The sequence below is a fragment of the Tachyglossus aculeatus genome, chromosome 23 (assembly GCF_015852505.1).
Source record: "Tachyglossus aculeatus isolate mTacAcu1 chromosome 23, mTacAcu1.pri, whole genome shotgun sequence".
Lineage (NCBI taxonomy): Eukaryota > Metazoa > Chordata > Mammalia > Monotremata > Tachyglossidae > Tachyglossus > Tachyglossus aculeatus.
In genome coordinates, this window is record NC_052088.1 from 35,897,314 (window position 1) to 35,909,298 (window position 11,985).

General features: G+C 49.8%; 1 protein-coding gene across 1 annotated transcript in view; it reads right to left on the minus strand.

Annotated features, from left to right (window-relative positions):
* Nucleotides 1–11,166, minus strand: part of ARL15 (ADP ribosylation factor like GTPase 15) — a 440,798-nt gene extending 429,632 nt beyond the window's left edge. The window contains exon 1 of the mRNA XM_038765618.1: nt 11,072–11,166. Coding sequence (XP_038621546.1) covers nt 11,072–11,083 — 12 coding nt within the window. The 5' untranslated portion in view covers nt 11,084–11,166. The remainder of the gene's footprint in view (nt 1–11,071) is intronic.
* Between the last annotated feature and the right edge of the window lie 819 nt (nt 11,167–11,985).

The window sequence follows — 11,985 nt, forward strand, 5'->3', positions numbered from 1 at the left end:
GACACTCTCTATACCACATGGGGCTCACAGATTAAGTAATAATAATAATAATAATAATGACGGTATTTGTTAAGTGCTTAGTATGTGCCAACCACTGTTCTAAGTGCTGGGGTAGATACAAGCTAATCAGGTTGTCCCACGTGGGGCTCACAGTCTTAATCCCCATTTTACAGATGAGGTCACTGAGGCCCTGAAAAGCAAAGTGACTTGCCCAAAGTCACACAGCTGACAAGTGGCGGAGCCGGGATTAGAACCACAACCTCTGACTCCCAAGCCCGGGCTCTATCCACTGAGCCACGCTGTTTCAAGTGTGAGGGAGGAGGATTTAATCCCCATTTTCCAGATGAGGTAACGAAGCACTTGGTACAGTGCTCTGCACACAGTAAGCGCTCAATGAATATGATTGAATGAATGAGGCACAGAGAAGTGAAGCGACTCGCCCAATGTCACACAGCAGACACGTGGCAGAGGCAGGATCAGCACCCAGGCCCTCTGCTCCCAGGTCCATGCTCTTTCCACTAGGCCACTGACAGGTGTGAAAATAAATTCATAAATGCTAGAGGTGTTTGAATAATAATTAATAATAATTATAGTATTTGTTAAGCTCTTACTATGTGCCAAGCATTGTTCTAAACATTGGGATAGATACAAGGTAACCAGGTTGTCCCACATGGGGCTCACAGTCTTAATCCCCAGTTTACAGTTGAGGTGACCAAGGCAGAGAGAAGTGAAGTGACTTGCCTAAGGTCACACAGCTGAAAAGTGGCATAGTAATAATAATAATGATGGCATTTATTAAGTGCTTACTATGTACATTGCACTGTTCTAAGCACTGGGGAGGTTACAAGGTGATCAGGTTGTCCCACGGGGGGCTCATAGTCTTAATCCCCATTTTACAGATGAGGTAACTGAGGCACAGAGAAGTTAAGTGACTGGCCCAAAGTCACACAGCTGACAAGTGGCGGAATGGGATTTGAACCTATGACCTCTGACTCCAAAGCCCGGGCTCTTTCCACTGAGCCACGGGCGTAGCCGGGACTAGAACCCACAACCTCTGACTCCCAAGCCCGGGCTCTTTCCATTGAGCCTCGCTGCTTTGAAGGGGTGATATCAATCAGTAGCACTGATTGAGAAGCAACATGGCTCAGTGGAAAGATCCTGGGCTTTGGAGTCAGAGATCATGGGTTCAAATCCTGACTCCAATTGTCACCTGTGTGACTTTGAGCAAGTCACTTAACTTCCCTGGGCCTCAGTTCCCTCATCTGTAAAATGGGGATTAGGACTGTGAAACCCCCAAGGGACAACCCGATCACCTTGTAACCTCCCCAGAGTTTAGAACAGTGCTTTGCAGAGAGTAAGCACTTAATAAATGCCATCATTATTATTATTATTATTATTATTATTACTGAGCGCTTAGCGAGCAGAGCACTGTACCAAGCACTTGGAAGAGTACGAGGCAACAGAATTAGCAGGCACGTTCCCTGTCCATCACGAGTTTACAGTCAAGAGGATGACTCCTGGTGCTGGGAAATTAACCAGAGACAGATCGTTAGAGGTGGTGGGATCTGAATGTACATTTCAAGCCTGTGCTCTTTTCACTAAGCCACACTGCTTCCCCAGATGCATCTGCCATATCACCTTGCAATTATTGCTAAATATGGGTTGAAAGGACAAGGGGAATTAGTTCGTTAAAGTCTCCAGAATTCTTTTCATAATTAAAAAAGGTGTAGCGTATTTAAAATAAGCATAGGAGACAAGAGGTCAGGAGATCTTTCCTTTAGGTCTTTTCTTCCCAATCTCTACCTCTGGCCCCTCTTTTCCTCTTTCCCACGAAAAGCAGCATGACTTAGTGGGAAGGGCCTGGGCTTGGGACCCAGAGGATGTGGATTCTAATCCCGGCTCTGCCACTTGTGCTGTGTGACCTTGGGCAAGCCAACTGATTTCTCTGTGCCTCAGTTGGCTCATCTGTAAAATGGGGATTAAGACTGTGAGCTCCACATGGGACAAACTGATTACCTTGTATCTACTCCAGGGTTTGACACATAATAAGCACTTAATCTCCCCCTTCTAGACTGTGAACCCGTTGTTGGGTAGGGACTATACCTATATGTTGCCGATTTGTACTTCCCTAGCGCTTAGTACAGTGCTCTGCACACAGTAAGTGCTCAATAAATATGAATGAATGAATGAATGAATTTAGAAGTATGTCATTCATCTTAACTCAAATCTTCTTACATCAAGGACTTCCCACGCTGTACCCGGAAAGTGAGATTTAGGACGGAACTTGAGGTTTGATGTGCCCGAGAGGCTATTCAGAATACATAATAATAATGATAATATTGGTATTTGTTAAGCACTTACTATGTGCAAAACACTGTTCTAAGTGCTGGGGGGATACAAGGTGTTCAGGTTGCCCCAAGTGGGGCTCACAGTCTCAATCCCCATTTTGCAGATGAGGGAACTGTGGCACAGAAAAGCTAAGTGACTTGTCCAAAGTCACACAGCTGACAATTGTCGGAGCCGGGATTTGAACCCATGACCTCTAACTCCAAAGCCCGTGCTCTTTCCACTGAGCCTCACTCCTTCTCTAGCTGATCTGACCGTACCGGTTACCACCCCAAGGTCTGGTGCACAAGAAGCACTTGAAACGAGGATCACAGTTGTTATTATTTCATACTAAACGGAGTAAAAGCTGCAAGGAGAATTCTGGCCTGCCCTTCATGGTTCACTCCACTGTAGTTATTCATTCATTCAATCATATTTATTGAGCGCTTACTGTGTGCAGAGCACTGTACTAAGTGCTTGGGAAGTACAAGTTGGCAACATATAGAGACGGTCCCTACCCTACAGTGGGCTCACAGTCTAGAAGGGGGAGACAGACAACAAAACAAAACATATTAACAGAATAAAATAAATAGAATAAATATGTACAAGTAAAATAAATAAATAAATAGAGTAATAAATATGTACAAACATATAGACATATATACAGGTGCTGTGGGGAAGTGAACTGAGCGCTTACTGTGTGCAGAGCACTGTACTACGCGCATGGGAGAGCACAATCTAACCATAGATGGACCCATTCCCTGCCCACAATGAGCTTAACTCTAGTCCGGCTCCGCCGCTTGTCTGCTGTGTGTCCTTGGGCAAGTCGCTTCACTTCTCTGGGCCTCAGTCACCTCATCCATCAAATGGGGATTGAAACTGAGTGCCCCACATGGGACAGAGGGACTGTGGCCAACTTGATTTACTTGTCTCCACCCCAGCATTTAGTACAGTGTATAGCACACAGTCAACGCTTAACAGATACCATAATAATTATTATTATTATTGCTTTGTGCACTCACTAACCATTCCAACAGAAACACAACTCACAACTGCAGGGATAAGGGAAAGCGAGAGGCCCTGCAGCTAATTAACAACTTCACAAAGAACAGTGCTTGGCACATAGTAAGCACTTAACAAATACCATTATTAATATAATATGCTCCAATCAGAAGCTCACACATCCCTGTAGGCAGGAGACTTTATCAATGGGAAGGCTATTTTCACAATGCTTCCTTCTTTTTTACATATCCCAAACCGGCAGAACTTCTAATTTGTTTTTATTTCAGAAGAAGAGCAGACCAAAGGTCGTTGTTTTGAAAACAAAAGTTAGAGAACAAAGAAAGATGGCAGGTCAGTTGCCAGGCTATCCACCTTGGCCTAAACCCTAAACATCAGGGCTGATCATGAAGGAGAAGGTGAATCTGTTTGTTTATTTTCAGCTCTCCCCAAGAAAACAAACCTCTTTCATTTCAGTAATTGCCACGGAATCTGAAGCCTGACACAGCCGGAATGGGATGGATTAAAGCGCCCCACTCAATTCGGTCCATAAAATCAGATGGAAGGCTGAGCAAGCATTTAAAGTTATTCATTCATCCATTCGAACGTATTTATTGAGCGCTTACTGTGTGCAGAGCACTGTACTAAGCGCTTGGGAAGTACAAGTTTGCAACATATAGAGACAGTCCCTACCCAACAGTGGGCTCACAGTCTAGAAAGTTACTGTTTTTAGAGTTTGAGGAACAGCTTCAGAATTCTCCTTTTTACAACCGAGCCGGAGAGTTCAATAAAAACCATCACTATCGCTACGAATGTCATGAGCGCGGGAGTTCGCTACGCTTCCAAATCCGTCCCTTTCAATTTGGGTTTATCGTGAAGTGAAATACAGGGGCACGTGAAGGGAAACTGCTAGTTCTGGCTAGAGGATGAGGAGAAATGAGACCTCCTTTACGGGGAGTTTTAAAAGGAGCCTCGGAATCACTACCTACCTCACAGGGAAGTTATGTGGATTAGCTAATGGAGATAGTATCTTATGAACTAAGTCTGCGGATGTTGAGGCTGTTAACAAGTGAATAGCAATATCAGGAGGAGAATTGGCTGTCCTGGTCTACCGCCCAAAGGCCTAGTTTGCCTAGAAACACCAACCTTCTTCATTCATTCATTCAATCATTTATTGAGCGCCTACTGTGTGCAGAGCACTGTACTATGCGCTTGGGAAGTACAAGTCGGCGACATATAGAGACGGTCCCTCCCCAACAACGGGCTCACAGTCTAGAAGGGGGAGACAGACAACAAAACAAAACACGTGGACAGGTGTCAAGTCATCAGAATAAATAGAAATAAAGCTAGGTGCACATCATTAACAAAATAAATAGAATAGTAAATATGCACAAGTAAAATAGGGTAATAAATCAGTACAAACATATATACAGGTGCTGTGGGGAGGGGAAGGTGGGGGGGGAATGGGGAGGAGGAGAGGAAAATTGGGGCTCAGTCTGGGAAGGCCTCTTGGAGGAGGTGAGCTCTCACCAGACCCTCCAGCACCGCAGTTCATTCAATCCTTCAGTCGTATTTATTGAGTGCTGGATGGTGTGCAGAGCGCTGTACTGAGCTCCAGGGAGAGGACGATGCAACAATAAGCAGATGTTCCCTGCCCACATCGAGCCTGAGGCGGAAACCAAGTCCCGAAGGATGCCGGCCTGTTTTGAACAGCTGAATTCCACAGTCATTGTGAGATCTTGGTGCTGATGACTTTTTAATTAAGTAATGATGGCATTTGTTTAGCGCTTACTATGTACAAAGCACTGTTCCAAGCACTGGGGAGGTTACAAGGTGATCAGGTTGTCCCACGGGAGGGGGGCTCACAGTCTTAATCCTCATTTTACAGATGAGGGAACTGAGGCCCAGAGAAGTGAAGTGACTTGCCCAAAGCCACACAGCAGACAAGTGGCGGAGCCGGGATTAGAACCCACGACCTCTGACTCCCAAGCCCGTGCAGGTTCCACTGAGCCACAACGCTTCTCATCTAGTGCTCATCTAGAGCTACCTAGTGCTCTCTCTAACGAACGCCTGCCACCCTGGCGGCCCACGCTGTTTGCAAAGGTGCTGTTTCTACATGATGATGTCAAACCTCTCTCGTCGGCCAACGGGTCCAAAAATCTTTTGAGAAAACGTCAAGTGAGGTGGCGGGTCGGCGTTTCCACTTTCCAAGCCAGTACCTACGTTCTAATAACGGGAATGAGTGGTATTTGCTAAGCGCTTACTATATGCCAAATATTGGAGTGGATAGGTGATAAGCAGCGAGAAGCAGCGTGGCTTCGTTGAAAGAGCCCGGGCTTGGAAATCAGAAGTCGTGGGTTTCTAATCCCTGCCCCACGACTTGTCAGCTGGGTGACTTTGGGCAAGTCACTTCACTCCTCTGTACCTCAGTTACCTCCCCTGTAAAATGGGGATGAAGACTGTGAGCTCCACGTGGGACAACCTGATAACTCTGTATCTATCCCAGAGCTTAGAACAGAGCTTGGCACATAGTAAGCATTTAACAAATACCATTATTATTATTATTATTATTATTAACGAATACCATCATCATTATTATTATTGTACTAAGAGCTTGGGAGAATCCAACACAACAACAGAACAGACACCTTCCCTGCCCATGTTGACTTTACAAAGTCTGCAGTCCTAAGGCTGGACCATTCATTCATTCAATCGTATTTATTGAGTGCTTACTGCGTGCAGAGCACTGCACAAAGTGCTTGGAAAGTACAATTCGGCAACAGATAGAGACAATCCCTATTCAGCAACAGGCTCACGGTCTAGAAGGGGCCAAATATGTCCCTGGCCCTGCTATAAAGAGGGGGTGCTATGCACTCTGAGGTTTCACTGATTCCAATAAAAACTTGGGGAGGGAACTGCTGCCCTTACTCTTCCCAGTGTTTCATTCATTCATTCAAACGTACTTATTGAGCACTTACTGAGCACTGTATTACAGTGTCCCGTACACAGTAAATACTCAATAGCGCTGACTGACTAATTTGCTGGGTTACGGACAGCCTCTCTCCAATTCCCCAGCTTTCACCCGCACCCCCAATAACAATAATAATCATAATAATAATGGCATTTGTTACGCACTTACTATGTGCGAAACACTGTTCTAAGCGCTGGGGAGGATACACGATGATCAGGTTGTCCCACGTGGGGCTCACAGCCCTAATCCCCATTTTACAGATGAGGTAACAGGCACAGAGAAGTTAATTGGCTTGCCCAAGGTCAAACAGCTGACAATTGGCGGAGATGGGATTTGAACCCATGACCTCTGACTCCCAAGCCCGGGCTCTTTCCACTGAGCCACGCTGTGATCCGACCAGGGGAGCTTTCTAGCTTGCTCTCCCAAGCACTCGGGACAATGCTCCGCTTGCAGTAAGTGCTTGATAAATACGATTGAAATGTGGCAGAGCCAGGATTAGAACCCAGGTCCTTCTGACTCCAAGGGCTGTGCTCTATAATAATAATAATAATGATAATAATAATGATAGCATTTATTAAGCATTTACTATGTGCAAAGCACTGTTCTAAGCACTGGGGAGGACACAAGGCGATCAGGTTGTCCCACGGGGGGCTCACAGTCTTCATCCCCATTTTACAGATGAGGTAACTGAGGCCCAGAGAAGTGAAGTGACTTGCCCAAAGTCACACAGCTGACAATTGGCGGAGCTGGGATCCGCTACACCATGCTGCTTCAGTACAAGACGTTTATTCAATTCATTCAATCGTATTTATTGAGCGCTTACTGTGTGCTGAGCACTGTACTAAGCGCTTGGAGAGTATGATTCGGCAACAAATACAGACAATAAGTCAGGGACAAGATGGTCAGATCAAACCAGAGGAAAAGGGAATCTGCCTGGGAGGGGAGACATTGGGCCTATTCCACCAGCACTTAGCACACCGCACTGAGTACGCATTCAACAAGTAAAAAAAAAAATACATAAAAGGTGGTATTTGTTAAGCACTATGTGCTGGGCGCTGTACTAAGCGCTGGGATAGAAACAAGCAAATTTAGTCGCCACGGTCCCTGTCCCACAAAGGGCTCACGGTCTCGATCCCCACCCTCCAGGTTAGGTCGCCGAGGCCCAGAGAAGTGAAGTGACTGGCCCCGGGTCACACAGCAGACAAGCAGAGGAAGCAGAATTAGAACCCACAACCTCCTGACTCCCGGGCCCGGGCTTTACCCGCTAGGCCCCGCTGCTTGACCCAAACAGACAGCTCCACGTGGACACCTACTCTGTCCTCGGAAGAGGGACGGGGCTAGGGAAGTCGCACGAAGTTGGAGCTCCGGCCGGGGCTTGGACGCTCCTGGATTTGACCGACAAACGCAACTTAGAAACAGCCTGCAGTGTGACCTTGGGCGAGTCACTTCCCTCGGCCTCGGTTCCCTCATCTGGAAAATGGGGATCGCAAGCCGCACGTGAACCCAGAGCCGTGTCCAACCCCATTAGCCTGTATCTACCCCAGCGCTCAGAACAGTGCTTGGCACCTAGTAAGCGCTTATCAAGTACCATCGTAATTAAAATTATTAGACTCCCATCTCAGCACCTGGGAGAGGCCGGCTCTGCCCCTCTGGGCCGGGCCACGTTCAGCAAGCAGCCACCAGCCGGCTCGGATCATGGCATTCATTCATTCAACCGTATTTATTGAGCGCTTACTGTGTGCAAAGCACTGGACTAAGCCCTTGGAAAGTCCAGTACGGCAACAGATAGAAACAATCCCTACCCAACGACGGGCTCACGGTCTAAAACCAGAGAAGCAGCGTGGCTCATTTGGAGTCAGAGGTCAAGGGTTCAAATCCCAGCTCTGCCAACTATCAGCTGTGTGACTTTGGGCAAGTCACTTAACTTCTCTGTGCCTCAGTTCCCTCATCTGTAAAAAGGGGAGGAAGACTGTGAGCCCCCTGAGGGACAACCTGATCACCTTGTAACCTCCCCAGTGCTTAGAACAGCGCTTTGCACATAATAAGCGCTTAATAAACGCCATCATTAGAAGGGGGGAGACAGACAAGAAAACAAAACAGGTGGGGGTCACCTGCCGATTCGTGCCCAAGGTTACGGCCAAGTTCAACGGAGTGTGCTTTATGGTAATGCATTTTTAAAGTCCAACGGCCAAGCTGGGTCAGCCCTATTAGCGCTCTAATAACCACCAAATGACCTAAACCTCGACTGCACTTGCATTATTGGCTTCTAATGACCAGAGGCAGGGAATTGGCCTCCCACAGGGAGCTCCTTGGGGGCACAGTTCGTCCTCCCCCAAGCACTTGGCCCGGTGCTTTGCACGCAATAAGCGCTCAATCAATACAATTATTATTATTGATAATAATAATATTAATAATAATAATAATAATAGCGGCTGGGGGGGCTTCTAAAGCAGCCAGGGCTCTCTAGAAAAACACAGCTTCTCCAGACAGACCCCGGGAAACCCATCCATCAGAGGGGATTGATTTGGGGGAGTGGGCTGCTCTGGGACAGCACGGTACCAATCCATCAAAGGGACTGACTGGGCGACTCTGTGCGCGAAGCACTGTGTTAAATGCAGTCCAGTGCTTTGCATACAGTAAGCGCTCAATCAATGTGATTATTATTATTAATAGTACTAATAATAGGGGCTGGGGGGCTTCTACAGCAGCAGGGGCTCTCTAGAAAAACACAGCATCCCCGGACAGACCCCAAGAAACCCATCCATCAGAGGGGACCGATTGATTGACTGGTTTTGGGGGGCTGCTCTGGGACAGCAGGGTCCCAATCCATCAATGGGACTGACTAGGCGACTGTGTGCGAAGCACTGTGCTAAATGCAGTCCAGTGCTTTGCATACAGTTAGCGCTCAATCAATATGATTATTATTATTAATAGTACTAATAATAGGGGCTGGGGGGCTTCTATAGCAGCCGGGGCTCTCTAGAAAAACACAGCATCCCCGGACAGACCCCGGGAAACCCATCCATCAGAGGGGTCCGACTGATTGACTGGTTTTGGGGGGGCTGCTCTGGGACAGCAGGGTCCCAACCCATCAGTGGGACTGACTAGGCGACTCTGTGTGCGAAGCACTGGGCTAAATGCAGTCCAGTGCTTTGCATACAGTAAGCGCTCAATCAATATGATTATTACTATTAATAGTACTAATAATAGTGGCTGGGGGGCTTCTACAGCAGCCGGGGCTCTCTAGAAAAACACAGCATCCCCAGACAGATCCCGGGAAACCCATCCATCAGAGGGGACCGATTGATTGACTGGTTTTGGGGGGGCTGCTCTGGGACAGCAGGGTCCCAATCCATCAATGGGACTGACTAGGCGACTCTGTGTGCCAAGCACTGTGCTAAACGCAGTCCAGTGCTATGCATCCAGTAAACACTCAATCAATATGGTTACTATTATTAGTACTACTACTACTACTAATAATACTAATAATAGTGGCTGGGGGGCTTCTAAAGCAGACAGGACTCTCTAAAAAACCGTAGCTCCCTCCTGAGAGACCCCGGAAAAACCATCCGAGGGGACTGATTGATTGATTTTAGGGGGGGCTGCTCCGAGACTGCACAATCCCGATCCATCAATGGGACTGACTGAGCGCCTGTGTGTGTGCAGCACTGTGCTAAACGCAGTCCAGTGCTTGGCACCCAGTAAGTGCTCAATCAATAGGGTTATTATTATTAATACCAGTACTAATAATACTAATAATAGTGGCTGGCAGCGTGGCTCAGTGGAAAGAGCCCGGGCTTGGGAGTCCGAGGTCATGGGTTCTAATCCCGGCTCCGCCACTTGTCAGCTGTGTGAGCTTGGGTAAGTCACTTCACTTCCCTGAGCCTCAGTTTCCTCTTCTGTCAAATGGGGATGAAGACTGTGAGCCCCACGTGGGACAACCTGCTGACCTGTATCTACCCCAGAGTTTAGAACAGTGCTCGGCACATAGAAAGCGCTTAACAAATACCATCATTATTTATTATTTTAAAGCAGCCAGGGCTCTCTAGAAAACCGCAACTCCACCGGACAGACCCCGGGAAACCCATTCCTCAGGGGGGATTGACGGATTGATTTGGGGGGGCTGCTTTGGGACACTGAGGCCCTGATCCATCAGTGGGCCATCAGGGAAGCAGTGTGGCTCAGCGGAAAGAGCGCGGGCTTGGGAGTCAGAGGCCATGGGTTCGAATTCCGCCTCAGCCACTTGTAATAATAATGGTGGCATTTATTAAGCGTTTACTATATGCATGCACTGTTCTAAGCGCTGGGGAGGATACAAGGCGATCAGGTTGTCCCACAAGGGGCTCACAGTCTTCATCCCCATTTTACAGTCGAGGGAACTGAGGCACAGAGAAGTGAAGTGACTTGCCCAAAGTCACACAGCTGACAGGTGGTGGAGCCGGGATTTGAACCCATGACCTCCGACTCCCAAGCCCGTGGTCTTTCCACTGAGCCACGCTGCTTCACTTGTCAGCTGTGACACCTTGGGCAAGCCACTTAACTTCCTCAGTTACCTCATCTGTCAAATGGGGATGAAGACTGTGAGCCCCACGTGGGACAACCTGATCCCCTTGTATCCCCCCCAGCGCTTAGAAGACATAGTAAGCGCTTAACAAATGCCATCATCATTATTATTATTATTTTTATTATTATTATTATTATTATTAAACGCTGGGGAGAGGGCGCTGGGCGGGAGCAGGGGGACGGAGGGACTCGGGGGGGAAACCCGGCACCTACCAGGTAATCCATCAACCGGCGAGGCCCAGGTCTCTCCAGGACGGGCAGGCCGGACCAGGAGGGCCGCCAGGAGGAGGAGGACGAGGAGGAGGTCGAGGATGGTCAGGTCGGACCCGGAGGGCGCCCCGGAGGAGGAGGAGGAGCCCGAGGGGCGCCCCGGAGGAGGAGGAGGAGGAGCAGGAGGAGGATGGGGAGGGTCCCGGGGGTCGCCCTGGAAGAGGAGGAAGAGGGGCTCGGGGGGCGCCCCGGAGGAGGAGGAGGAGGATCCCGGAGGGAGGGCGCCCTGGAGGAGGAGGAGGAGGAGGAGGAAGAAGAGGATGGAGAGGGTCCCGGGGGTCGCCCTGCAGGAGGATGGGGGAGATCCCGGGGGTCGCCCAGGAGGAGGAGGAGGAGGAGGAGGGGGAGGGGGAGGCCGGAGGGCGCCCCGGAGGAAGAGGACGAGGAGGAGAAGGAGGGGGAGATCCCGGGGGTGGCCCCGGAGGAGGAGAAGGGGGAGGAGGCCGGAGGGCGTCCCGGAGGAGGAGGAGGCGCGGGCGGCGGTTCGAAAGGGTCAGGGCTCAGGGGTGGCGTGCCGGGGCCAAACGGGGTGGGGGGGGCCGCCGCCGCCGCATCGGGCGAGGACCGGACGGGACCGGACCCCGCCGGGGACCCCGGGACCCCGCCGGGGACCCCGGGGCTCCTCCCCCTCCTCCCGCCCGCGGCTCTCTGGCTCTCTCTCTCTCTCCTCTCTCTCTCTCTGTGTGTCTCTCGGTGTGTCTCTGTCGGTGCCCGTCTCCGCCGGCGCCTCGGCCGCGGGTCCGGGCCGGAGGGAGGGGGCGCGCGCACACCCGGAGAGCGGAGCGGAGCGGCCCCGCCCCGCCCCGCACGCGGAGGGGGGGGGAAGGGGGGAGAGGGGGCGCGGACCCGAGAGCCCC